Source organism: Streptopelia decaocto (assembly GCF_964273445.1).
Source record: "Streptopelia decaocto genome assembly, chromosome: 9".
NCBI classification, from domain to species: Eukaryota; Metazoa; Chordata; class Aves; order Columbiformes; family Columbidae; genus Streptopelia; species Streptopelia decaocto.
In genome coordinates this window covers 21,083,186-21,111,136 of record NC_138664.1, presented here as the reverse complement: position 1 = coordinate 21,111,136, position 27,951 = coordinate 21,083,186, and the positions used below count along the sequence as shown (strand labels likewise).

The 27,951-nt window shown below is 52.9% G+C and overlaps 2 protein-coding genes across 2 annotated transcripts in view; one reads left to right on the top strand and one right to left on the bottom strand.

Annotated features, from left to right (window-relative positions):
• DUOX2 (dual oxidase 2) overlaps positions 1-3,453 on the top strand; it is a gene marked incomplete at both ends in the record, with an annotated part of 39,877 nt that extends 36,424 nt beyond the window's left edge. Inside the window, 9 exons of the mRNA XM_082061110.1 lie at positions 434-533; positions 647-696; positions 787-914; positions 1,098-1,251; positions 1,753-1,985; positions 2,216-2,374; positions 2,524-2,679; positions 2,802-2,930; positions 3,331-3,453. Coding sequence (XP_081917236.1) covers positions 434-533; positions 647-696; positions 787-914; positions 1,098-1,251; positions 1,753-1,985; positions 2,216-2,374; positions 2,524-2,679; positions 2,802-2,930; positions 3,331-3,453 — 1,232 coding nt within the window. The remainder of the gene's footprint in view (positions 1-433; positions 534-646; positions 697-786; positions 915-1,097; positions 1,252-1,752; positions 1,986-2,215; positions 2,375-2,523; positions 2,680-2,801; positions 2,931-3,330) is intronic.
• A 1,051-nt stretch (positions 3,454-4,504) lies between these two features.
• Positions 4,505-25,025, bottom strand: SORD (sorbitol dehydrogenase). Its single transcript, XM_082061015.1, has 9 exons — positions 24,879-25,025; positions 21,517-21,550; positions 19,484-19,648; positions 16,575-16,734; positions 14,124-14,242; positions 13,755-13,820; positions 8,549-8,724; positions 7,668-7,789; positions 4,505-5,645 (listed from the first exon to the last, which is right to left on the bottom strand). The coding sequence occupies exons 1-9, from the start codon at positions 24,936-24,938 to the stop codon at positions 5,480-5,482; spliced, it is 1,068 nt and encodes a 355-aa protein (XP_081917141.1). The 5' UTR covers positions 24,939-25,025; the 3' UTR covers positions 4,505-5,479.
• Between the last annotated feature and the right edge of the window lie 2,926 nt (positions 25,026-27,951).

Genomic DNA, 27,951 nt, shown 5'->3' with positions numbered 1-27,951 from the left:
ACTCTTGAAGACCCATACGGAGTGCGGAGACACACAGATGTTTTGCACCAGAGAGGAGGAGGAATTGCCAGGTCCCTGGCACATGGAATCATAGAATTGTTCTGCTTGGAAGAGACCCTTAACATCATAGAGCCCAACCACAGCCTAACTCTAGCACTACCCCATGTCCCTGAGAACCTCATCTCCGTCTGTCCAACCCTCCAGGGATGGTGACTCCAGCACTGCCCTGGGCAGCCTGTTCCAATGCCCCACAGCCCTTTGGGGAAGAAATTGTTCCCAAAATCCAACCTCAACCTCCCCGGCGCAACTTGAGGCCGTTTCTTCTCATCCTGTCACTTGCTACTCAGGAGAAGAGACCAACGCATCAGCAGGATCTGCCGCATCTCCACCCACAGCAACAGTGATGCTTTTCTCTCCTGCTTTTCTCTTCCAGTGCTCCACACTGCAGGTCACGTAGTGAACGTCTACATCTTCTCAGTCACGCCCCTCAGCGTGTTGTCCTGCCTCTTTTCCAGTGTCTTTACAGACGATGGGTAGGTGACTTCTAAAACACCATCCAGAGTGTCCTGAGCATGGATGGGAATGGAAGTGGAAACCAGGAGTTTTCTCTGGCCACTCCATGCTGCAGCCTCTTGTCCTTCTCCAGGTCACAGCTCCCACAGAAGTATTACTGGTGGTTCTTCCAAACTATTCCAGGTGAGACCACCTGCCCTGCCTATGTCCAGATGGAGCCCACGTGGGGCTGTCCCGATCCCTGCTGAGTCCTCCCAACCTCTTCCCTGGCAGGCATGACCGGAGTGCTGCTGCTGGTCATCCTGGCCGTCATGTACGTGTTCGCCACCCACCACTTCCGACGCGTCAGCTTCCAGGGCTTCTGGATCACCCACCATCTCTACGTGCTGCTCTACGTCCTGGTAAACCCTTTGGGCTGGGAGGGTGGATTGGTGGCCAATGCATCACAAGCCCATGGGGCAGCCTGGTCACCAAAGGAGCTGGTGGCTGCAGTCCTGGCTGCTGCCGAGCTGCCACCAAGTCAGACACAGAGTGGTGGCTTGTTGGGCTGAGTGTGGTGCTGATGGCAGCTGCTCCCCGCCCAGGTCATCATCCACGGCAGCTACGCACTGATCCAGCAGCCCCGCTTCTACGTCTACTTCATCATCCCGGCGCTCATCTACGGCGCGGACAAGCTGCTCAGCCTGAGCAGGAAGAAGGTGGAGATCAGCGTGGTGAAAGCCGAGCTGCTGCCCTCAGGTACTGCGTCCTCCACGTGGGCTGCAGCGGTGCAGGGAACACAGCAGCCGGCCCTGCCAGCACGGGGTGGCAGCGGATCCCAAACCGGGTGGCAAGTGGGTGACCCTGGCACCAGGAAATGTCCTCACACATGCTGGTGGGTCAGGCTGGCATCTCCAAGCATTAGCTGTGTGTTGCCCCAATGCCTCTGCAGCACTTCTGCATGGCAAGAGTCTTCTGTGCCACCCCTTCCCCCCAGACAGGGAAACTGAGGCACAGAGCTTGGGCCATCACCCATGGGGATTGGTTAGCTGTCCAGAAGACCTGTTTGGCCCCAGGGCTGTGGCCCATCACAGCCTCTCCAGCACCCTGAGCCCTGAGCTCCACGCCTTGTCCCCAAGGCCCATCCCACCAGCCCAGCGCACAGCTCCATCTTTCCTTGAGCCCGCTCATCTCCCCAGCTTTTCCTCTCCAACGCTCCGTTTCTCCACCTTAACAACGTCCCCATCCCCGTCCCGCCAGGCGTCACTCACCTGCGGTTCCAGCGGCCGCAGGACTTTGAGTACAAGTCGGGGCAGTGGGTGCGCATCGCCTGCGTGGCCCTGGGCACCACCGAGTACCACCCCTTCACCCTGACCTCGGCGCCGCACGAGGACACGCTGAGCCTGCACATCCGAGCCGCGGGGCCCTGGACCACCCGCCTGCGGGAGCTCTACTCCCCGGAGAGCCTGGCGCTCATCGGCAAGATGCCCAAGGTGAGCCCCACGCTGCTCCTCCGGGGACATCTGTTCTGGGTGAAAGCGGCGGGTTGGACTGAATGATCTCCAGAGGCCCCTTTCAACCCCAACCAGTCTGTGATTCTGTGACCCAAGCCCAAGAGCAATGGGTTGTGCCCAGCCCGTGGCGCTTCTCCAGCCTTGAAAGTGGCCAAGCCATGGGCAAGCGGAGGAGGGAGATGCTCTGCTGACAGCTGTCCTCCTTCCAGCTCTATCTGGATGGGCCTTTTGGTGAGGGCCACCAGGAGTGGAACAAGTTCGAGGTGTCTGTGCTGGTGGGAGGAGGCATCGGGGTGACGCCCTTTGCGTCCATCCTGAAGGACCTGGTCTTCAAGTCATCCATCAGTTCCAAGCTGCTGTGTAAGAAGGTAAGAGGAAGCATCTGGAGGACAAGAGCCCTCCCCGGTTGCCTCCTGCTGCTGTGGCCTTGTTGGGGTAAAATCCTCCGTGACCCAGCTGGGAAGGAGCCCCATGGACGTGCCAGCTCCATGCTGAGCCTCGTCCCCGTGTGCCGCAGATCTACTTCATCTGGGTGACACGCACGCAGCGGCAGTTCGAGTGGCTGGCGGACATCATCCGCGAGGTGGAGGAGGCGGACGGGAATGACCTGGTCTCCGTGCACATCTACATCACGCAGCTGGCCGAGAAGTTTGACCTGCGCACCACCATGCTGGTGAGCCTGGCCACCCACTGGGAAGGCTGCCACGGCATACTGGGCTGTGCTGGGCCATACTGGGCCATGCTGGGCCATACTGGGCCATGCTGGGCCACCTGACACGCTCTGGTGTCTTGCAGTACATCTGCGAGCGGCACTTCCAGAAGGTGCTGAACAAGAGCCTGTTCACGGGGCTGCGCTCCATCACCCATTTCGGGCGCCCTCCCTTCGTCCCCTTCTTTGACTCGCTGCAGGAGGTGCACCCCGAGGTCAGTGCCTGGCTGGGGACGGGGGGGACACTCACCCACCAGTCTGGAGGACTGGAGCTGGTCCCAAACTGTCCTCCTGGCCCTGGAGACCTTGGTGGCATCTGCACCAAGGGTAGGTCAGGAGAGGCATGAACCCCACTTTGCCTCCGGAGCTGGGATGAGCTGCAATGCCCTGTACCAGCAAGACCCTGGCGCTGGCAGGGACCCTGGGTGGTCCCATCCTTCCTCCACGGCCCCAGCAGCTCCATGGGGAGGTGACAACCTCCCCAAAAGCCTCCTCAGACCAGGCCAGAGCCATCATCTGTGCCCAAAGCTGCTGGAGGGCACAGGGCCAAGGGGAGCTGGGCTGGGGGGGAGCTGGTGCTGTGGGGTTTGAGCCCTTTGGTCGCTTCTTCCCCAGGTGCAGAAGATCGGGGTGTTCAGCTGCGGCCCGCCCGGGATGACCAAGAGCGTGGAGAAGGCTTGTCGGCAGCTGAACAAGAAGGACCAGGCCTACTTTGCGCATCACTATGAGAATTTCTGACCCTGCCCCGTGCTGTTTCACCCCCCGGGCTGCAGTCATTGAAAACGTGTGTTCCATCCAGGTGGTCACGGTGCTGGGCTCCCACCCCCAGGAGAAACCCACCCATGGCTGAGCTGGGATGCTGAGACCAGCTCGGGGTGCACCAGCACAGCGCTGCCATCCCAGCATCACCCCGCACGGCCATGGTGTGACCCCAAGCATCCTGTTGCCCCCACGCACCCCTGCAGCCCCACACCAGGGTTGGGCTGACACGTCCCAGTCCGGAAAAGCCGGTGTGTTTGAGTCAAGCCTGGCTCTGGCACATTAATCCCAAATCAGAGCCTGGGTTACATGGGGAACGGCTCTGAGTGGCTTTGGGGAACAGCCCAGTGCCTGCACCCCCCAATTCACAGCAATCTGGGGGACCTGCACTTGGGGTGAGGAGCCAGAGAGCTCCTCACCATCCCTTGTTTTGAAACTCAGCCTCACTAACACGCTCACTAGTGCCTGCTCGTTAGCACTCCAAGCCTTCCCTGGCTTTGCACGGGTCGTCCTTGGCTTCTTTCAGCAGCATCACCCTTTGATCAGGGATCACTGGTGCTTGTTTAACCAAGGCCTGGCTTTGCATCGCCGGGCTGCTGCTCTCGCACGCTGTGACTGAGCTTAAATAAAGCTGATTGAAGTTTTAGAACATTTTCTCGCTTCTGGCGGTTGTGTTTTGGTGACCTGGAGCCTTGCCAGCCTTGTGGCACAGTGCTGGCCTTGCTCTGAGTTGGTTTTACCTGCTCGGGCTGACACGCTCACAACCCTGTTTACTCCACTTCGCTGCTCCGGGGAGTTCCCCTGGGTTATGTCTGAGCACAGACTCGCAGGGCCCTACCTCTGCCAAAATGAACTTAGTCACGTCTGCAATAAACACAGGCTTTGATTTACAAGCAGTTGGGTCATTTAAGGATTCATGGTGCTGCCAGCATTGAGCTCATCTGCAACCCTCAGCCCAGGGGTCCGCAGGGTCCCTAAAGTCAGAGACCCCTTCAAACCACCCACCCACACTTGAACAAACACAAACACAGCAGGTAGGCAGCATTTATTGAGGAAAGTTCAGTACCGGCCCAAGAAAGGGACTGATCTCCCGGTGTTAAAATTAACCATAATTAAAGATGAGATTTCGTTATCTGCAACCTGCTACTTCACTAGTACCTGGTTCTTGGCTCACAAACTCAGCAGGAAGGCCTGATATCCCCCCAAAGTTATAATTTGTTTGCAGTGGTAAAACCTTTGAGTGATGCTGTCCCTTACCTTCTCACCTGCGCTTCCCCACACGCTAAAAAGCGAGCTGTGCCCCCAGCCTCGCAGGGAGCCACACGGGACAGGGCTCTCTGCCTCAGTTACCGCACACCCCACAGTGAAGCTCTGCAGATCCTCACTGCCCCGCATGGAGCAGATATGGTCCCAGCTGGCCTCCAGGTGTCTCCTCCAGAAAAGCTCTAGGCTCACACTCCGCTGTTTGCAAAGAGCACAGAGAGAATGACCTGAACGTGCAGGGCTTTGTTCGACGGGCTGTGCAGCCCCTGAGCATCCCCGAGGGACGGGGCGACTGGGAAGTGCGGGGTTCACACTGGGCTCCCCAGAGCTGGGGGGGAAGGCGGAGTGCCAGCACCTCCGTCCTCCCGTCACCCCGCGCGCGGTGACGCCTCCCGCAGCACGTCCACACGGACACACAGGCGGCTCTGCCTGATGCAGAGAGAACCGGGCTCTTCTGGGTCCGCCAGAGGAGAGCCAACGATGTGAACCATCGTCTAAACAAACTGCAGCACTTTGATTCAAATCTTCTGATTTGTAGTTACCTGTTAATACCCTAACGATGTATCTACCCCTCAGTGCCATTCACCCTTATTATGGTTTGATTTTCTAGCTCTATTACAAAGCTGTGCCTGCATAAGGTGATGGTGTAAACACGCAAGAGCCAGACATCGGCGTCCGGTGGCCTCTTGCTTGGTGTCCCGCGCAGGCAGCATGGTGGGGAAGGGGCCGGGACGGTGGCGGCTCAGGGGTTGTGGTCGGTGGGGTCACACTTCAGCATGACTTTGACCCCCTCACCCCTCCTGGTGGTCTCAAAGGCCTCCAGAGCCTTTTCCAGGGGGAAGCGGTGGGTGACCAAGGGCTTGACGTTGATCCGCTTGGATGCCAGCAGAGCAATGGCCACTGGCCACCTGCCAGGGGAACAGAGCAGGAGGTGAGAGAAGTTGCCAGTTTGGCACCCCAAGGAAAGAGCACAGAGGAGCCTGGCTTTGTAACAGTGATTTCCACAGCGAGGGAAACCAAGGGGAGTTTTGCCCACAAGCTTTTAGAGGGGGAACCTTATGCGTCAGCAGGGTGACCATGAGCCAGCACTGGGCCCTTGTGGCCAGGAAGCCAATGGGACCTGGGGTGGGTTAGAAGGGGGTGGTCAGTAGGTCAGAGAGGTTCTCCTGCCCCTCTGCTCTGCCCTGGGGAGACCACACCTGGAATCTTGTGTCCAGTTGTGGCCCCTCAGTTCCAGCAGGACAGGGAACTGCTGCAGAGAGTCCAGCGCAGCCACCAAGATGCTGCAGGGAGTGGAGCATCTCCCGTGTGAGGAAAGGCTGAGGGAGCTGGGGCTCTGGAGCTGGACAAGAGGACACTGAGGGGGGACTCATTCCTGGGGATCAAGATGGAAAGGGGGAGTGTCAGGAGGATGGAGCCAGGCTCTTCTGGTGACAACCAGTGACAGGACAAGGGGCAATGGGTGCAAACTGGAACACAGGAGGTTCCACTTAAATATGAGAAGAAACTTGTTGGGGGTGACGGTGGCTGCCCAGGGGGTTGTGGAGTCTCCTTCTGTGCAGACATTCCAACCCGCCTGGACACCTTCCTGTGTAACCTCAGCTGGGTGTTCCTGCTCCATGGGGGGATTGCACTGGATGAGCTTTCCAGGGCCCTTCCAACCCCTGACACTCTGGGATTCTGTGGGAGGCAGGACAAGCCAACTGCTTTGTGCTGCTGGGCACCGAGGCGGGAGGCACTGCCACACGCAGAGATCTGGAGCTGCTTCACCCTCCAAATGAGTGAAAATCATGGGTAACAACTGAAGCATCGAACAAAAAACAAAACTGCTGTGCTGCTCTTGCCCTGCCCCCTCCTTTGCAGACTGATCGCTGTGGAGTCCAGACTCACCACCTTGGTGCAGGGAGAAGAAAGAAAAAACCTTGATCAGCTTCCAGCCTCGGCTTGGGCTGAGCCTCATGCGATTTGGTCGCCTCATTGCTCCACTTGAATGGGCCAAATTAGAGTGATGGGGATACAAATGGATGCAACAGCTAAACTAATTTCCAAACCACCTACTTAAAGACATTTGTCATTTTAGAGTAGAATAGAATAAAATTATTTTGGTTGGAAAAGACCATCGAGATCACCGAGTCCAACCATAACCCACCCCTGTCCCTGCCCCATGTCCTGAGAACCTCATCTCCGTCTGTCCAACCCTCCAGGGACGGTGACTCCACCACTTCCTTAAGAAGGAGCTTGACTGCGCCTCATAAATCCTCACTGGAAAACAACCTCTACGCACTAAGCGGAGATTCCTGCTCTGCAAGGGAGAAACTACAGCTCTGAAGACACCAGGAACCAGGCTGCGAGGGTGCAACGCTGGCTCTGCCCAAGGAGAACAAGACCAAGGACGGAACAGCTGAGCTTTCCTTCCTTCAGGCAAGACCAGCTCTCATTACGCTAAAACATCCACCTGTGCTCGAGCCGTGCGGCTCAGCAATCCGCACAGAGGACACACACCTTCACACCAGCTCCGGATATATCCAGAAATGTCTCCTCCAAAACCCCCCAGCACCCAGCCTGCCCTTTCTACAGGACATGAGTTGAAGGCACAAATACTACTGACAATTTTTAAATCATTTTGGCCTGCTTGCTTACAGCAGATTAAGGGTTTGTTGGGCCTTTTGTTTGCACCAAATGCTGCGTTGAAATAGGACAGCGGGACAACCCAACTGGACAGCTCTGCGGTGGTCAAGGCTCTTCCAGGGAAAAATGCAAGACGCATCCATCACGCCGCCTGCACCGCAGTGCTGGGATCACAGAGTGACATGGGGTTCAACCCGCTGTATGGGAAACCAGCCTTTTCTGCGACCTCTCCCCTAGTGGAAAGCAAGAATACCCCAAGGCCAGAGCTGGAGACTCATCAGGCCACCCCGCAGGAGACTCACGTGTTGCAGTAGCGGAAGATGCCCCGGATGTCGACTTCCCGCACGGCCGCGTTCACCATGGGCACCGTCACCATCTCAGGCCCCAGCCCCACCAGCACCAAGGTCCCACCAGAACGGGTGGCCTGGAGAACAAACACACAGATATAGGTTTTATTTTGCAATAAAATCAAGTCACACTTTGAGGCTGTAACGGGCTGTCCAGGGTGCAGTGGAGAAGCTGGGGAGAGGCAGGATGTTGTCAGGAGGCCCTAAGGCTGAAACATGCAATAAATAAGGCTTAAAAAGCAATCTTTCAAAAGTCCCTGAAGGATTTTGGTATCTGAATCTCATTCTGATAAACAACTCGCACTCAGGAGTACAAAAAGTACTTCCAGATTTCAGTGGGAGAGATTTAAAACCAAGAGCCCGATGCTCCACTGGAATGTCTCTTTTTGCAGCTTGTCCCATTTGTCTCCTGTCCTTTCACTGTGAAACTCTGTGCTACCTTCTCCACATCCTCCATGACAGCAAGACACCCCCTCCTTAATTGCCTGCGTCACCTGCCGGCATTAATTTTCTTAATTATTCTCTTTATTTGGACATAACTTCAATGTAATGGAAGCTGCTGCCCTACTTGTTCCAGCTGCCAGACACGGTGGCGCAGCCGAGCTTGGGTTTCACTGTGGTCTCTGCTAAGTGGTAAAGCACTTGAGCATCAATTCAGACAACTCTGTCCACGCCATCTGCAAAGGCGTTAACTCTTTAATTCCCTCTCTTCATTTGTTGCCTAATGAGCACCTCCTCTCAGTGAAACGAAGCGCTAGGGGAGGGAAATAACTTGCTGTTCACCGCAGAAAGAGGCCGCGCCTCGCTGCTGCGCCCCGGGGCTGAGCGGTACTCACGTAGATGCCAGTCTGGATGCAGGCCTGCACCCCGGTGCACTCCACCGTTATCTCGGGCATGCAGCCCAGCAGAGCCTCCACCTTGGAGGCCACCTCCTGCGGGGTCTCGGTCGTCACCTGGATGGTGAAATCCGCCCCCACCTCCTTGGCTTTTTGCAGGCGAGAGGCGGATAAATCTGGGGAAAGACAAAACAAGGCAAGAGCTGGAGCCTGCAATCTGCTTCCTATCTCAACAGAGCCACCTGCTTGGGTGACCAGCTCTCACCTGTCTCAGGAGAGAAGAGAGTATTTGTTACATGGTAGGAGAAGATGGAAAGCTCCAGCCCACTAGTACATTCTCAAAAATTTATCTAGACCACCCAGACCAAAGTAAGCAGGACACCATCGAGGGGCCCTGATGGAAGCACATTGATCTGGGGTCTGAGCACGCGTTCACAGCTACAACCAGGAGAGGAAAGAAAGGGTCTAAGCTCCCTCCCTCAAACTCACGCAGGGCAGGGAGGAGACCTGCCTGCTTTTCCCGACAGGCAGAAAAGGACAAGTGATGGGGACAACTCAAAGACTTGGGAGATGTCGAAGCTTAGGGGTGTAAATCAAAGAGCTTAAACTCACAGACAAAACCTGCACCATGCAAAGCAATGTCCAAGGGGAGGAACAACCGTCACTGCTAGACCCAAGGGGTGTCTTCTATGAGAACATTGGTCATACATCTCCCTAGGTTATGGTTGGACTTGATGATCTTAAGGGTCTCTTCCAACTGAAATTTTATGATCCAAAGGGCACCAGGCAGAGACAAGGTTGCTTTGATTTTACACCCTGATGCTCAGAAATGACCTGGCTACACACAGCACAAGACCAAGGAGCCTTTCAGACCGGAGACGTCGGGCTCAGAGGATCGTTAGCATGGCCACTTCGCTTCTAACGGTACCAGATGAGAGCAGATCATGAGCTGTCTGGTCTACAGTGTGTTGGCACTCAAAAAGATGTTCAGATCAAAGGAGGATGTATAATAACAGCCAAGATGTCCTAGAACCAAGACTGAAGGGTGGGCAGTGTCTCCTAGGCTTGAAGACTTGGAAAATCATGCTTTGCCAAGGCCCTACTTGCTTGCAGGATGCACAGCATACTCACTGCAAAGAAAATACTGCTCCCACGGTCTTCAGGGAAGTTAAAGGTGGGTGTAGGGGGAAATATTAAGGGAAAAGAGGAGGAGCGCAATGCCGCTGCTCCCTCATGAGCCGCTCTGACTCAGCGCCAGGAGGAAGCCAGGCCAGAGGACCTGCCCTGCCCACTGCACCGCGAATGGGACGTTCTTCACCACCGGGATGGGTGATGGACGTGCCCCGCCAGCAGCAGGAGAGGTTGGGATGCCGGCTGAGGGGACACCCAGCAAGATGAGCACCCAGGAGGTCTGTGGAGGGAGCTTCAAGAAGTGAGAACAAAGAGTCAGAAAACGCAAGCGAAGGAGAGAAAGCCGAGGCTGAAAAGTTGAGGGCAGCGTCACCCCGGAAGCCTCGAGGTGGGTTCTGCTCCCTGTGGCTGCAGGAGATGTGAGTCACTTCTGTCCCTCCAGAGCTCTGAGCCTCAGGTTGTTGTTTGCAAGGTCTTTGCTGGCAGAGTTGCACCCAGAGACCTCCGAAGGCACAAGAGCTGCTATTTCTGAAGCACCTGAAGAGCTCAGAAGCACTTCTACCTGGTGGCTGCTGTCTCCCAAATCTCCGTGTGCAGCGAGGAGACCACAGCGCTCCCACCACGCACCAAACTCCCCGCGACGTCCCCTGCTCACAACACCTATGCGCAGCAGATACCGCTGGATTCAGCCATCTGTACTATCTGCCCACTCACTAATGTATTTTGTGCTCTCTGGCAGAAATACATCCAGACACAAGTGTCTTGGAGCAACAGGAGAGACAGGCTGTCCTGCCAGGCCGCAAAAGCTGCTCTCAGGCAGCAGAACTCCACATCTCAACTACAGTTGCCCTCTGTTTTGCTGACCTGCTCGGGTAGGACGTCCTGGGGTTGGAGAGGCACACAGGATGCGGCAGCAACACCATCAGACCCAACTGTGCTACCACCTTGGTACACCTGGCCTAATGAATCACTTAATGAAGCAGACAGATCTGCACGTTATCAAATGAGAAGGTCACCACGTCGTTTAGAGCTCCAGACACTTGTGAGTCTCAAGAAGGACTGAGTTGTTTGGATTTGCACCCTCACTGTGGCTGAACCCCACACAGCTCTTGGGAAACTGGTCTGTTATACAATTAAAGGTTGCATCTCGCCTCTAGGCAGAAATTTGTTTTCACTTCCTGGCTGCTTGGAGCTAATTAAAGTTTTGGCTGCCAGATTAAGAGTTCTTGTATCTCTGCTTCCATGGAAGTTATTACACTTAAGCTTCTCGTTATGGTTTATAAGCCAACTTAACATGCAAATACTCCGGAAGCTCTCACACTTTCTACGTTGATCTTTTTCCACAAAGGAGCTGAACTATGTCCAGTTATTCATCTTCCCTGACCTTGACTTCCAGGGTTTCTGGAGACACCAGCACCCAAGACTTCACACTGAGACAACACAAGGTGAAGTTTCTCTTAAGTAGGAATTACTAAGCAACTTTAGTGACAGAGTGAGGCAAGACATCCCAACACTGCCATACGAACACCCAAACTGTCCCTTCACTTGCTGGTGATTAAGGCTGCTCTTTTATGAGCTTGTAAGGAGAAAAGCAGTTTTTCAGTGATGTCCACAGCAAGGCAGAAGGACAGGAGAAGGTTGCCCATAAAAATCAACCAGGAGGAGTGGAGGAGGAGTGGAGAAAACCACGGACCTTAGGGAAGAGAAGATGAGGACCCATGGAACAAACTGACCTTCTGCCACCCAACTGCAGGCCGTTAGATACAACACACACCCCCCAAAAGGGAGAACACCAGCCTGCCAGGGAGAAGAGCAAAGGCTACCAGGAGCACTAACAGCTTTTATCACCAAGCTCTGGCACAGACCAGCCTTTGGAAGGTCAGGCTGAGAAATCAGTATCTAATTATGGTGCCAGCTGCTCTCTGGGGGTCCCAGGGAAGGGACCCGACCCCTCGGCAGAGACGTAACTTTCCTAAACTCCTTGACTCCAGGTGTGCCAAAGACAATTGCCACAGAAGCTGCAGGAGGCGAGTTCTCCCCTGGTCAGGAAAAAGCTCTTGTAGGTATTTCTGTATTTGTGTGCAGCTTGTCAAAACAAACTCAAACATTTCAAGCCTTAAGCGCTGCCCAAAGCTCTTCACAGACAAAACGCATCATAAAAACCCAAAGAATCTCGTAGCAAAGCACAAGAGGGGCCTTTGTGGGCAGACAGTCACCTGGCAGGTGTTGGCTCCTAAAGCCGAGGCAAAAAGCAGTTCCTTGAGAAGGGCAGCAAAATCCCCCGCGGCAACGAGCCAAACTAAACCCTTTCCTTGGCTCGCGTCACGTACAAATATTTGACCAGGGCCAGCACCTCCACAGGTGTCTCTGAGCATCTCTGCCAAGGACCTCCCAGGAATCAGGATTGTTACCTAGGCCAAGGCGTAAAGATTGGAAGGGGTTAATTCCGTGACGCTGAGCTTGCTGACCCTACAAACCAGGTACCAAGAGCTTCCTACCGTCACCTGGAGCCCTGAAGCAGCTGCCTCAGCCCCACCAAGCCCTGCCAGCTCACTCAGCCCTTCCCCACCCACCCATGGGCTCACACCAGCTCCTGCACCAGCTCAGCTTGTGTGTGATTCAAGAGGCAGAGCTGCTCCTCCTGCTATAGCAACCATCATCCCCAAATGACGATGCTTAGCGCAATCCGAGGCCCGAACTGATTACGTCCACCGAGGACACGCCTGCAGGGTGGGGTGAGTGGAGTGAAAAGTGCCCTGGACTCAGCAGCAAGAGGACTTAGGGAGGAGAAGGCAACCACCTGCCTTTGGTTCTGATGTGAGATACTCCTGAAGAATGCTTCCGCGAAGGCAAGAGGGTGCAACCTGAACGTGGTCTCTCAACCTGAAAATGGCAAGAGGTCAAAACCAGACCTGGCCCGAAGCGTGGGAGGTGGAGTGACAGCCTTCTGAAAGGTCCACGTTGGGTCTTGGGCCCAAAAAAGCCACAGCAACCTGTGTTTGTTGTCTAGTCGCACCTGTAACCACCCCCCCGGTCACCACTGCTCAGAAGGATCAGAGCGGTGGAAATGCCACTTCCAGGCCCTGCCCAAGCCCCAGGTGGAAATTTCAACCTGGGGACCTCCTCCGGTTCCTCCAGGTCTCAGTTCTTCGGGACAAGGCACACCAAGAAGAGCCTGACCTTCGAGGAGAGGTGGAGCGAGCTGGGCTGGGGTAGGAGGGCAAAGAGAAGAGGAACTGAACCCCAGCTGGAAGAAGGGCAGAAGAATTAGAGAGTGACAATGTGTCCGGACACAGAAAGGACTGTGAAAACATGTTCAGGCCATCACCGTGGACTTCCAGAGGAAGGAAGAAACCTGCTCAGAGCAAACTTTCCAAGAATAGCTCCAAACAGGGTATAAAATATGCTGTGTCGCATGGTCTGTGTGCCTAGGTGAAGACCAGAAGCAAATACAATCAAGGTCTATAGCACTACAGGGAAGATGAAACCTGATCCTTAAGGCTTATGAGCCAAAGGCAAAACACAAAGCTGCGGTTAGAAGAGCTCAAAATGGAAAAACCCCAAACCAAACCAAACCCCAAACAAACAAAGAGGCAGTGATCAGAGGTGCCAGGAGCAAACAGAGCTTCTGTAACTCAGAGCTTTGTCACACAGTGTTGCCTCTTCCCAAAAGACCTGCTCAGAGTCTGAAAAAGGTCTCCAGGCTTGACCCAAGGGCCACTCATGAGCCGCTGGTTTATTGTCCTTGAAGCACTGTGGTTACTCTGCCCGCACAACTTGTCTTCGTTGGGAAGCAGAAGTTATTACCCTGGTCTGCTACCCTCACAGAGAAGCAACAGCTGTGACCTGCACCTTCTCACAGACCCCAGTTAGTGGGGATTAAAGTCTTGTCCTGAGGAACAAGGTGTTAATTGGGATTCCCTCCAGAAAGGCACGTTACTACTCCATTCATAGACAGACTTTCCATTGTGCGTGGGCTGCCTTCCCCAGCGGTTACTTGAAGGAATAACGTGGAACGAGTCAAAGTGTTGTATTTCGGGAAACAGGCACACTCTTACAGGTTAAAAGGACTTACCTGTAATTACCACAGCCGCTGCGCCCATCATCTTAGCGACAAGCACGTTAACGAGGCCAATTGGTCCTGGGTACAAAGGGAGAACATATGGAAGTGGCGGAGAGCAGCAGCCGCGGGCTCGGCGTGTTCCCGGGCAGCAGGAGGCTCCGGCTGCGCTCCAGGTCTCTGGGATTGCAGCAGCACCACGAGCCGGGGCAGCGAGACCAGAGGAGCTGCTGCTGCATGAGAAACTCCGCAAGGAAACCAGCGCCCGCTGCTCTGCCCCCTCAGCACACCCAGACCCTGCGCATTGCGTTTGGGCCGCGCAAAACACAGCGCTGGAGTGCAGCACCCCGTCCATCCCCTGGGGACTGAAAATGTTTGCCGTACCAGAGCCAGACACGAAGACTTTGCTTCCCAGAGTGACTCCCGCCCTTTTGCAGGCGTGGATTCCCACCGAAAGCGGCTCGATAAGGGCTCCTTCTTCAAAGGTGACGTTATCTGGAAGCCTGAAAGAACCAGACACAAGCAACAGTCACCAAAGAGGTTTATGGGGGGTGATGAGGAAAGCCATGGCATTTGAAACGCTGAAACCCCAAACACGGGTCTAAACCACAGTGGCGAAATACACTCTCATTGTATGGTCTGAGAAATGCAGGGCTGGAAGGCGTTTCAAGTGGTTATATCCCTCTGAAGCAGCAGCCAGGACACCTAAACCATTTACCAGTGAGGTTTGCCCGAGCACCAAACACAAACTTCCCCACCCCATCTCTCCAGTACTTGGTGAGTCAACACTAAAACTCCTTTGCCACCCTCAGAATAAACCCCACAGTTGTGTATGTACCACCTGCGGCTGGGACCCACCACTGAGCTCCCAGACCCCTCATCTGGGTTGAATCATTCAGCTCTGCACTTTTTGAAAACATCTTGCTGGCAATGGTGATGCCATGGAGAGCAAAGGTCTCCCCATCACCCCCTGGATGTCCTCACTTGATGCACCAAGTGCTTCAATCAGTAGACTGGTCCCAGCACAAAGTGTCCCAGCAGTCAGGAAAATGTGTACAGTGGGTATCTAACACCTTCTGGACGCAAACAGCACTGTAATGCAGCGGTGGAAAAAAGCAGAGTGGGGCAAAAGCCATCTGAACTGCTGCCAGAAATAAATCCCAGCCCTCCAGAAAGCCACCAGTGTGGGCTCTCATGCGGTGCCAGGAGCTGTGTCTGCAAGGAAAGTCTTTGTGACAGCCCTGGGAAGCCTAAGGTCAGATCTCAGCCAGGCCAACACAAAAGAAGGGAAATGACAGTTGTGGGAAGGCAGCTGTAAGATGGCTGTATGTCCCTTATCTCCAGGAGGCACCGAAGGGCTGATTCCAAACGTTTAGTTGCCTGAGAGTTTGGCCTCACATTTGGCATCACATCTGGCATCACATTCACTCCTACTGGGTCTCCCATCAACGGGGAGAGCAGCTCTGCGGCACGATCCCACCTCCATCACTCTGCTCGGAGTGCCCAGCACAGTCTGTCCGCCTGCAGAAGGACAGACAACACCTGCCCAAACATGTGAGAACCCAGGGAGCTCAGACACCACCTTTTCTCAGCAAATCCGCGCTGGCAGTGACTTCGTGCCAGGGAATGAGCTCTGCATCGGATGGGCATGGCCCTGCGGATTCAAACCCAGGGGCACCCAATTCAGGCTTTGCATTTCACAGCCTAAGAAAAAAACAATATAGCCTGAGTAATATTTACTCAAATTGAAGAAAGCAATCTCTCAAAGCAGATCTCTCCCTGGAAGAAGACAGCTACAAACCAGCCACTTCCTCCCAAGCAAAAACTTGTGATGCTACTTTAACAGCACACAGGACATCAGTGACAGCAGGTCTGGACAGGGAGAAGCTTGTCCCATCCAGAGCAACATCTCCTCTTGACACCGGCTGCTTGGGGTTTGCTTTGAAAGGAGCCTCCTGCTCGAGAACTCTCAGGAGAAGAGCACTCAAGCGTCTCCTCCCGACCCTCTGCAGATCAACCCTGAGGATGGAAGCACCAGCTCCACACAGACTGAGAAAGAACAAGCTCCACAGGTAGATCAGTCTCGGGAGGCCACGACCTGAGCCTATTTTTAACTCATTGTGTAAATGCATTTATGCAAGTATAACATCGCAGAGGTTTGTTTAGGTTTCTAGAGTATTTGCCAAAGTACTTAAGCACAGACTTGCTTTTAAGCAAATGCGTCAGTCCTGCCACAATTAAGAGGAGATTCCAGTTTGCTGAGCTGGATAGGAAAACAGATGCGTAACGCCGGCAGCTTAGCGGGGCCGCTCAGCACCACAAAGAAAAGCAGCGTAGTAGGGACACGGCTTTCTGTTCCTGCTCTGCTCTGAGCAGGATAACTTCGTTGTAAGTGACACAGCGAGGTGTGAGCAGTCAGTGCGGTGCTTCCCAAAAGCCGCAGCAAAGCTCGCTCAGCTCAGAGAATCAAAGACCTCCAGGCACCGTCCTAAGAAGGCGAAGATATAAAAAGACGGCAGAAACGAAACCAAGAGGAGGGAGCAAACAGTAAAATAATTAGAGGGTAAAGCAGCGGTGACATCCCAGGAAACACACGAGAAATGTTTATTTATGTCTGGCAGCAGAGGGGATAAACTATAGCTGCCTGACAAACCCTTTGCAAAGTGGCTGCCATCCAAGCCTTGAACATGTTATTTAGGGATCAGAAAGCAATAAAACCCATTGTGTTCAGGTAAAGAGAGCTCCCTGCAACACTCAAAAGGGCCACGAGGCGACTGCTTCAGCTAATCCCTCCCAGGGAGTCTATATTTCTCCGCAAAGGGGGCACCGACTAACTTGTAGCAGTAGCTGGCGTTGTGCTTGTAGTAGCGGCACAAGTTGCCGTCGTCGGGAGGCGTCGCGCAGAAGAAGAGGGTTGGAGACAGGTTGTAGCGGCCGGTTTTGCAGAACTCGTCCATTTCTCTCGGGACGCCGGGCTCGATGGCCACTCGGTCACCTGCCAGGGTGAAAGCAGACCGAGTTACTCACGAAGAAGGTGGGCACGTAGGTACGAGTCGCATCAAACTGGGGAAGATGGCGTGAAACCCCAGCACGAGAGAAACACGAGGGACGTCTGCTGAGAAAGGTGACGCTGCTGCACCAGCCAAGCTCCCGACGCTCCCTTCACTGTGGCTGCATCACCGAGATCTTCGCCGCTAAGTGAAAAGAGCCGCTGTTTGAGGCACAGACACGGATGAAAGCTCAGTCACACACAAACCTCCCCAGCTGCCCTGTGCTCAGCAAAACCGCAGTTCTCATCTCAGGTGATCAGTTTTTTTCCCGAATCTGTAGTAACTGGAACAGTAAATAATTAGCCCTTTTCCCCGAAAATAAGCCCTACCCCAAAAATAAGCCCTAGCATGCTTTTTCAGGATTTCCAAGGATGCTCAAAATATAAGTCCTACTCCAAACACATGCCTTAGTTACAAGTCATTATAAAGTCAATTTAAAAAGTGTCCAGGCAGCTATACATGTAAAAAAGTAAAATTAATTGGCAACGGAATGCAGCAGGAACAGACAGACCCTTCACCAAGAAATGTAGACACCCCCAAAAGAAATTCACAATGGAATTCAGGGCTTGAAGAGTTATGAGGATGTTCCAGAAGATAATGACATGACCACATTTGAATGAATGTTGACTTTTTGTTCAAGAATCATTTTGGTTGGAAGAGAACCTCAAGATCATCAAGTCCAACCATAACCCAGCTCTGGCACTGCCCCATGTCCCTGAGAACCTCATTTAAAAGCCTTTTCAACCCGTCCAGGGATGGTGACTCCAGCACTGCCCTGGGCAGCCTGTTCAATGCCCCACAGCCCTTTGGGGAAGAAATTGTTCCTACAAAAATTTCCTACGATGGAGCTGCCCAGACAGGACAAAAATTACTTATTTATTTGCAATCACAAGGCAGGATGGACTAAAGACATGAATGTACGACCACATTAAACTTGCAAGTACACAAAGAACAGAAGACAGCTCTTTTTATTCAGCAGAGGAAGCCAACAAAGCCAAATCCCTCCACCAACAGACTTTCAGTTGGCAGGAGGATGGATTGAAGCAAAAAGCCACCTAGCCCACTGCTCCTCAACTTCCCAGCTTAGTCACTCGCCACAGAGACGGTGATACACATCTCATCTCATCATTTTTCAATACATTCATCAACTATTTGGACGAGGGAATAGAGTGCACTACCAGCAAGTTTGCTGATGACACCAAGCTGGGAGGAGTGGGTGACACTGGAAGCTGTGCTGCCATCAGAGACCTGGACAGGCTGGGGAGCTGGGCGGGGAGAAATTTAATGAAATAGAACAAGGGCAAGTGTAGAGTCTTGAATCTGGGCAGGAACAACCCCAGGTTCCAGTAGAAGTTGGGGAATGACCTATTAGAGAGCAGCGTAGGGGAAAGGGACCTGGGGGTCCTGGGGACAGCAGGGTGACCATGAGCCAGCACTGGGCCCTTGTGGCCAGGAAGCCAATGGGGCCTGGGGTGGGTTAGAAGGGGGTGGTCAGTAGGTCAGAGAGGTTCTCCTGCCCCTCTGCTCTGCCCTGGGGAGACCACACCTGGAATCTTGTGTCCAGTTGTGGCCCCTCAGTTCCAGCAGGACAGGGAACTGCTGCAGAGAGTCCAGCGCAGCCACCAAGATGCTGCAGGGAGTGGAGCATCTCCCGTGTGAGGAAAGGCTGAGGGAGCTGGGGCTCTGGAGCTGGACAAGAGGACACTGAGGGGGGACTCATTCATGGGGATCAAGATGGAAAGGGGGAGTGTCAGGAGGATGGAGCCAGGCTCTTCTGGTGACAACCAGTGACAGGACAAGGGGCAATGGGTGCAAACTGGAACACAGGAGGTTCCACTGAAATCTGAGAAGAAACTTGTTTGGGGTGAGGGTGTCAGAGCCTGGCCCAGGCTGCCCAGGGGGGTTGTGGAGTCTCCTTCTGTGCAGACATTCCAACCCGCCTGGACACCTTCCTGTGTAACCTCATCTGGGTGTTCCTGCTCCATGGGGGGATTGACCTGGATGAGCTTTCCAGGGCCCTTCCAACCCCTCACATTCTGGGATTCTGTGATCTCCTTCTCCTCCTTAGAAACTTCACTTTTTTAATCTCTCTTTGGAAAGGAAAGCAGACCTGTCCACAGCCGTGCGGTGACAGCCGCTTATTGAGCCTCTGTCCCTTTCCTAACACCAATTTGAATTTTTAACCATGTTCCCACGGCTGTGTCAGAGCCAAAGGCCTCACTGCTCAGCAGTGATGCTCACCCCATCATTTTAAATACAAAGCTGGTTTTGTTTCTTCTGCAGCAAAAACCAGTTTATTTGCATTGACATTGATCTACGTCTTATTACCTGGGCACCCGTAAGGTCTCTCTGCAACTCTTAACAGCAGGTTGTTGGCAAAAGCAACAGATGTGTTTTCTGTCCCATTATCTAGCTACTTTAAAAGGCACCTCATAGCAGCAGACATTCTGTTCTGCATTCAAATCAAGTCAGAGCAGCTCAAGATATCGCAGGATCAAGCCTACTGAAGAAATACCATAAACTACAGGGGCCAGCACGGTGACAGCCTTTGAAAAGAGATGGTCACGCTGTGGAATTCGCAGCTCAGAACATCAGATAAATTCACCCAACAAAAAAGCACAACCTGTTATCAACGCATTCTCACGAACCGACCGGCAGGAAAACAAATAGAAAGCCATTTTTCGTTCCAGGTACCTGGTTTCAGATGAGTCACTCCCGATCCCACTTTGATGACGGTCCCAGAAGCTTCGTGCCCCAGCACCATGGGGTTCTTCACCACAAAATCCCCGATGCGGCCGTGCTGCCAGTAGTGAACGTCGGAGCCGCAGATCCCAACGGAGTGCATCTGCAGCAGCACCTCTGCCACAAAACGGAAACACAGTTCTAATAAACATCTCACCTTCTCGGGAGAGCAACACGTGTGCTGTCCCCATGGCCCAGCATAAAGGCCAAGGCGGCACTGAAATGTTTCACAGAATCACAGAATGGACTGGGTTGGAAAAGCCCTCAGAGATCATCCAGTCCAAGCCTTGGTCCAACTCCAGTCCATTCACTAGATCATGGCACTAAGTGCCGTGTTCAATCTCAGTTTAAAACCCTCCAGGGCCGGTGAGTCCAGCACCTCCCTGGGCAGCCATTCCAATCCTGACCACTCTCTCTGCACAGAACTGCTTTCTCATCTCCAGCCTCAATTTCCCCTGGCAGAGTTGAAGCCCATGGCCCCTTGTCCTATTGCTGATGCCTGGGAGAAGAGCCCAATCCCCACCTGGCTAGAACTGCCCTTCAGGTAGTTCTAGAGAGTGCTGAGCTCAGCTCTGAGCCTCCTCTTCTCCAGACTAAACAAGCCCAGCTCCCTCAGCCTCTCCCCACAGGGCTTGTGTTCAAGTCCCTTCCCCAGTCTTGTTGCTCTTCTCTGGACCCGCTCCAGCACTTCAATCTCTTTCCTGAGCTGAGGGGCCCAGAACTGAACACAATACTCCAGGTGTGGCCTCCCCAATGCAGAGCACAGGGGAAGGATCACTGCCCTTGTCCTGCTGACCACGCTATTTTTGATACAGGACAGGATCCCATTGGCCTTCTTGGCCACCTGGGCACACTGATGGCTCATGTTGAGCTTCCTGTCAATTAGTACCACCTTTATTAGCATTAAATAAACGTAGCAGAACGGCACATGTACGCGTGAGGATGGGTGGCACATTCGCAAGACATCTGCTGAAATACAAAGGGTTGACAAACCAGGAAAGCTTAAAATATGGTAAGACCCCCATTAACAAAGCTTATACAATCGCTGAGGGGCATAACTACTGCTGGAGCAAGAATGAAAGAGCAAGTCTGTTTAATTTTCTCCTTTTCCTAAACTACGATTTCAGCCCTGGAGAGTTAGTGAATCAAATTCCTACCCTGTTTCCCCGAAAATAAGCCCTACCCCAAAAATAAGCCCTAGTTATGGTTCGTTTAAAAAGTCAATTTAAATAGCTATACATGTGAATAAAGTAAAATTAATTGGCAATAGAATACAGCAGGACAGATAGACTCTTCGCCAAGAAAAGCAGACAGCTGATAGATAACTGACATTTGTACATTATAAGCAAGCGACGTGGACAAGAGGTGCTGATTTAAAGAAAGCACTGTTGCTGGACATGAGAAATCGGGGCTGATGGTTCTCAAGAAAATAGAGTCACAAGAAATTCACGATGGAGTTCAAGGTTTGGAGAGTTATGATGATGTTCCAGAATGTGACATGACTACGTTTAAATAAATGTGGATTTTTTTTGTTCGAGAATAAATGTAGATTGTTGTTCATGGAAAAATAAGACATCCCCTGAAAATAAGCCCTAACGCATCTTTTCAAGCAAAAATTAATATAAGACTCTGTCTTATTTTCAGGGAAACAGGGTATCAGCCCATATGCCCAGCCTATTAATATTGAGTCCTGCAGTGAGATCATCTGACATGTCCCAAAAGCCATTTAACATGAAATACGTGAACTGAGGAGACAGGACGTGGAAAAGGGCAGATTAAGGGGTATATCTGCCACTGCTCCAGCTCTTCTTTTCTACTGGAAATTCAGCATTACCTGTTTCAACCATTTTTTTTTCTTTTCAGATTATTTTATACTTTCTCAGAAATACTATCTCTCCTTGCAATATCAAGGACCGACAAAAGAGAGTGAGAAAAGAAAGGGATTGTTAAAAGAAGCAGACAGAAGCAGTCATCTCCAGACCTACCATTGGGACCCGGCTCTGGGATCGGACGGTTTTCCTATGGACAAAAAGAAGATACAAAAGCATTCAGTTGTCTGTGTGTGGCCATGGGAATACCTGGTGGGAAGTCAGCCCTGGGTGGCTCAGGTAAATCTGTAATCACTTTCTGTAACCAGGAAGATTCTGAACCACCTGTTTCTATAAAAAGTTAATATTGAAGTGTTTTATTATTACTATAAATAATAGGAAATATTTTACTATGTAATAATGTGTAAATCAATGGTAAATATTACTGTAAATCACATTTAAAGGCACATCCTCTTGCGGGATGAAGGAAAAAAACAGAATCAAAGCAGTCACTTGGCCCCAAGTCGCCCTGCACTGAACTCCCGCAGCTCCCTCAAAAGATAAAGACATCATTTCATTGGGTTTTACAACCTCAGGACAGTACAACACCCACCTCTATGATTGAGTCCCCACCAAAGTTAACTAGTGCTATCAAGGAACTCTTCATAACCATCTGCCGCACAATTTTTTTGCATCTTAGAGCCCAAAACTGAGCGCAAGACCTTTGAGTGCAGCTCCTATTCGCACAGTTCCTTTAAAAAGTATCTATTACACACATATTAACGAGCCCACGGTTGGTTTTTTCTCCTCGCCAGAACATCTACTTAGCAAGAAAATTGATCTCTGGATTTGAGAGATGCACAATCACTTTTAGCCCTCCACGTATTCACTGTCACAGGTAAAAGCTGCTACACAACACGGAACACGAGATTTCCCTCCTGCGGCGAGAGAGGGGAACCCCCTCTTACTTTTGGGGAGCGCTGGTTTGCGTTCTAGCTAATTAAATCCATTCTCAATCCCAGCACGACTCCTCAACTCACACTTTGGACTTGAGCAATTTAATGGCACAAAAAGAATACCTGCTGAATAATCAGCGGGCAGGACGGCCCGAGTTGTGTCAGCTGGAGCGCAAATCAAAATACAACCCAACCTACTGAAAGCTCAGTGCTCAGAACGGCACCTGCATTTTGGGGTGTTTGTTTTGTCCCACCAAGGGCACGGCCCAGAGCATCATTTTTTAAAAATCGACCTAAATGTAACCTCATACATAGAAAACATCTGATGAGCGTGCAATACGCTTTTATGTTTTTAAATAACAGCTGTGCTGGAAAACAGACGTTTTGGTGGAAAGTAAATCCCCTGGACTGATTTGCAGAAAACAGGGGGTGACCAAAAAGGACCCCAAAGCATTTCAGGATGTGTGTTCTGCTCACTGAGAGACGCAGAGACGGGAACTGGCAGAACGGAGGATGTGAAGGAAACGCTCAACTGTTTTCTGTGGAAGAAGACATGTAAAGAGAGGATACGGTACATGCATGAGAAACAATAAATCCTCAAGTGGCAGCAAATGTGAGCCCGTGGCAACCGCCTCAGACCAAGAGGAGAGTCAACAATGAGGCCAACGCAGTTTCACGTTAACACGGGTCGGCTACTGAAGTCATGGAGACTCTCCCCGTGGGCAGCACGTCCACAGGAATGGAGAAGGGTGTGGGAATTACGGGGAGGATGATCACACCTATCTTTAGGAATCAATAACTCAAATAACAGGTGCAGAGTTCACTGTTTCAGCTCCTTACATGGTTAGCGGGGCAATGCAACGAGTGCCATTCACAGCGTGGCAGAGAAACTTTAGGGAAGCCGGGGAGGATCGCACCCGAGGGTAATGCCAGGGGAGCACCGACGGCACCTCCCAAGGCTCCAGCAGTACGAATATCCCAAGGAAAACTTACACATTTGGGTGTAGGTTGGTTTAGAGACCAGCAACGTAGATGGGATGGAGCCAGAATCCACCCTCACATCCCACACGCCTTTGTAAATCACAGGGGTCTGGAAACGTGTTCTTGAACTAGAGGGACCATCTCCATTCTCACCCATTATTTCTAGTAGAAGTGGGGCTGCACGTGCTTCTAGTGAAATCGCAGTTGTATCAAAGGTGGCTGGAGCCACAGGGGAACTACCACATGAACACCTTCGGCACGTGTCACTTGATCTGTGCAGGAACAGTAAAAAATCAACCGTTTCCCTGATAATCATCCCCCAAACAAGCTGCAGGAGGTATCCAAAGTCCGCACGTTCCCCAGAGCCCTCCTGCCCGCACTGTTTGCACGGAAAACTGCCCGTCGGTGTTTGCCTATGTAAATCATTCTTGCCCCATCCAGCGCTTGCCAAACCAACACCAGCCTCCAGCAGCGATTCGGCACCCAGGGACATCCGAGGAGCAGAAATGGTTTGAAGCACCGACTGAAAACCAAGGCCCCACAACAAGACGGGAAGGAAGGTGGTTCCTTGCCAGCGGCTGGGCAGACAAGTGGCTTTTTGTTGGGGCAGAACAGGTTCCTTCACCTCTCCTGCTCCTCCCTGCCAGGACTGTAAGGAAGGTTTAACGAAGGACTGTTGTTTTTACGTAACTGAGGAGCTGGTGCCTGACCCCAGCAGGGGGGAAGGACCGACAGACATTGGACTATGAATCCTTAATGTAAAACACGGTCTTTTCCCGCAATATATACTGATACCTGTATACACACCAATTTACAAGGTAATTTAGGGGGAAGTGTAGCCAAAGCACCAGGAATCCATATCTTAAACAGATTGATAAGGGGAAGGGTGTTGTAAGCGTCGGGGTGGCCTGTAAACCCTGCAGTACCAACCAATGGGGAACAGGGGAGGGAAATTGCAGCCAGGATTTTGGGGGATATAAGCAGGGGCTTTTTGCCCTATTAGGTGTGCCGACCTTCAGGCAGAACACTCAGTCTTGCAAAACCATTATTAAAATATGCTTTGCTGAGAGATCCTGCCTGGGCCTATTATATTTGCAAAAGAACTGTTTCCTACACCTCTCAGCGCAGTGTCTCCAGTGTTCTCCTCTTCCCTCTCGCCGCGGGGCTGGGGCACTCGCTGCCCTCCCCGGACCCCCCCTGCCCCTCGCCTGGCGCCTCGGCGGAGCGACACGTCCCCCCCGCTTCTGCCTTCTGGGAACGCCTTTTCCAGGGGCTGAGCGCCCCGCAGCGCCCGCTCCCGGCCCCTCCAGCCCTGCGGGACCCCGGGGGCTCGGGCGGCCGTGCCCGTGGGGCAGCTCAGCACTGCGGGCTCCCCTCCACCCACAGCCGCAGCCCTTCCGGCCCGAGCTCCCCGGCCCGGGGATGGCCGCGCCCCCCGCGCCCTCCCCGGGGCTCATCGCCGGAGCGCTCCCGGCTCGGCTCCCCCACCCCGGGCCGCCCCCGTCACCACCGGCCCGGCCGCCGGGCCCGCCCCGCAGCCTCCGCCCCCAGCCCAGCCGAGCCGCGGCGGCCCCGGGCCGGCCCGCTCCCCCCGGCCCGTACCAGGCGCAGGTCCCCGGCTCGGTGCACCACCACGGCCAGGTTCTGCCCCGGCGCCGCCATGGCTCGGCTGGGCTCGGCGCGGCGCCCTGGTCCAAGGGCCGGCGGCGGGGCCTCCCGCGGCGGGGCCGCCCCTCTGCCCCCGGCCGCCCCCGCGCCAGCCCCGGCACCGCCCCCGCCGCACGGAGCGGGCACGCCGGGCCCCACACGCCGGCCCCGCGGCCGGACCCCTGCCCCAGCCCCAGGCCTTAGGCCGCAGGCACCAGGCCCACACTCCACGCCCGAGGCCTCGGCCCCTGCCCCAGGCTCCTGCCCCAGACCGAAGCCCAGGCCCCCGCCTCAGGCTCCTGCCCCAGCTCGCACTCCAGGCCCAGGCCCTACACTGGCCCAGCCTCCCCCGGGGGCACACAGTGAAGAGAGGCCGCCAAATTAACGTACACTGTGGTTAAGTTATAAAAGACGTACCCATCAATTAACCAATTGACATGAGATAAATGCTTTCTGGCCACCTACAAAATGAGCGGATTTTTTTTCAAGTTTTAGATCCTTCTGCATGACGAGAGGGAGATAGAAGATCAAGTAATACATTGTTTAGAAGCAGAGTGCTTAGTTTATATTTAACAATTAGTAGATGTAAGTAAGAAATTAATTATAACATAATTATTTCTTAGTGTAGATGTATGTAAAAATTACCAAAAATTGTAATGCATATGTAAAAATTATGTGAATATAAGCAATGGAAGAGCATCCGGTCTTTGGAGCACTTATGGAGAACGATTCCCAGAGCCCCCCAGCGCTGATAAAATAAGGAATGCCGCTTAACGGTATAACTGACTCTGCTGTGAAGTGTGTTTCTTCGTGTTCTCTGTTTCTGTGCTAAATGGAGTGTCTTGGGTCATCCCACCACTGGTGCGAACCGGAGTCGATGCGTCCCTGCACACTTTGGCTAAGATTCAAGGAAGCCCATGGGCTCTCCTGGACCCAACCAGCCGCAGCATTGCTGGAATGTGGATATCTCAGCGGGCAGAATGGCTTATCAGGAGAAAAACTTGAGATTAACGAGGATTCTGGGTTCCAGGGATAAGAGGTTTTCTGCCCAGAATCCTTGGCAGATGGAGCTGGCAAAGATCTCAAGAGGTTATGCTCTCCAGTGCTCCTTAAGAGCCATCTGAAGCCAGAAGCTTTCTGAGCTTGACTTCCTTGGAAAAATAGAAAAAGTGCAGGATATGTCATGCAAAGTCACCAGAAACAGCTAAAAATAAACCGCGCTTCTAATGTTATTGCTTCCTCCCGCTTGCATGAATGGGAGTGTTTGCTTTCCTTGCAAAAATGTTCCACCTGCCTGGCAGCCAAGGGCTGCTGATTTCTTTGCTCCCTGTTGGTGTCCTGTTGGTTCCCTGTTTATCTGAGTTGAGCCAGGGTCTAATTAGTGGCCATGAGCCGCCCCCACGGTTACTCTGAGGGCAGGAGCGTGAGTGTGATTCAAGCCGTGATGAAACGCCTTACTCAGGGTTTACGCAGCAGCGGATGCTGGCCGCTGGGCACGCTGGTTTTGTCAAAGCACCTCTTTGCACCTCTCCTTTTTGGGGTTTATTTGCAGCCAGCCTCCAAGCTTGACTTGCCGTGCAAACGGTCTGCGTTGTCTTGTCTGCATCCCAGCTTGGAAGGTGCTGTGAAGCCCCACAGCTCTGCAGCAACGTGCAGCCTGGCCCTTTGGCTCCCGAAGTCGGAAGAAGCGCCGGAGGCACCTACGTGGGGCTCAGCTGAGAACTTGGGGCTCTTACTACAATTCCTTTGGGTCACAGGAGTCATCTTCAGCTCCCACAGCACTAAATCTCACTCTCCTGATGAACTCTCTTCCCCAATGTTGCTGATCTTCAGGCAAAGCTCTGCAGTTGCCCAGATTTCCTCTGAGTGCATCGAACACACCGGGCCAATGGCAGGTGTGTTGGGCCAGCCAAAAAAGTGTGTTTCAATTACCACAGGCTTTGTCTTGCTGTGAAAGTGGCTTCTGCGCTGCTTTGATCTGCTTTTGCGCAGCAGGGGATGCACTGAACATCCCACCCCCAGGCCGCTGCTGTGCCCTGACGGGGAGGGCTGGCGGATTTAAAGTGCTTCGGTTCTGTTCTCTTCTCTCCCAGGAGGACCTGATGGAACTGGTTCTTCGTGCCCTCGGCCAACACGACCCCGTGGCCACACAGCCTCTGCTCCTGCCCCGCAGCAAGATGGGGAGGAAGGTGGTTCCTTGCCAGCGGCTGGGCAGACAAGTGGCTTTTTGTTGGGGCAGAACAAGTTCCTCTAGCTCTCCCGTTCCTCCCTGCTGTGGCTATCAGTGCTGTGTCTTCAGTTTTCTCCCCTTCTCTTTCCCACTTTCCTTCTGGATCAGATTAACTCCACGTCCATCTGTGTTTTCTCTCCAGCGTGCAGACTGGGTCTGCTCTTGCTTCATGACCACCAGGACCTTCTCCAGCTGCTCCAAATCCTCAGAGATCCTCGTTTAAAAGAAGTTTTGAAGCTCTTCCCGTGGTCCATTTCTCTTTATTTTTCTTCAGGACTGTCTGGCAAGCTGTTTTCCCTGCCAACCAGAGAAAGCTCTAAACAAAACATACTTAGGACTTAGCAGCGCATTCATTTCTTTTTCAGTTATGCTTACGGGCATCCAGGTTTTACTGACCACAGGCATCATTCCCATTCCTTGAAGCACACATCAAGATCGTGCCATAACCATAAGTTGACCTTGCAGAAAAATCCTTATCACCAGAACAGTTTCACTTTGGATTTCCTGAAGTCCCTCCGAAGCTTCTTGCCCATCCCAGTGTTGCAATTCTATTTCTGAGCAGCTAGATCAGATGTTTTCTCTCAGATTTATGCAGAAAATACTAAGATGCCTGTTCAGATCCACCAACACCTGTCACAACAGTTAGAAAAAGACTCAGTTTTGTCCCCCCCAAAATAGAGAGTCTCTGTTGCTGAACATACCAACAGGGCTGGAGCTATCAACAATCCATATTTTAAAATATTTACTCCTACCCTGCCAAAGCAGTTCCTTTGCTGTTTTGGGGGTTTGAGTGACCAC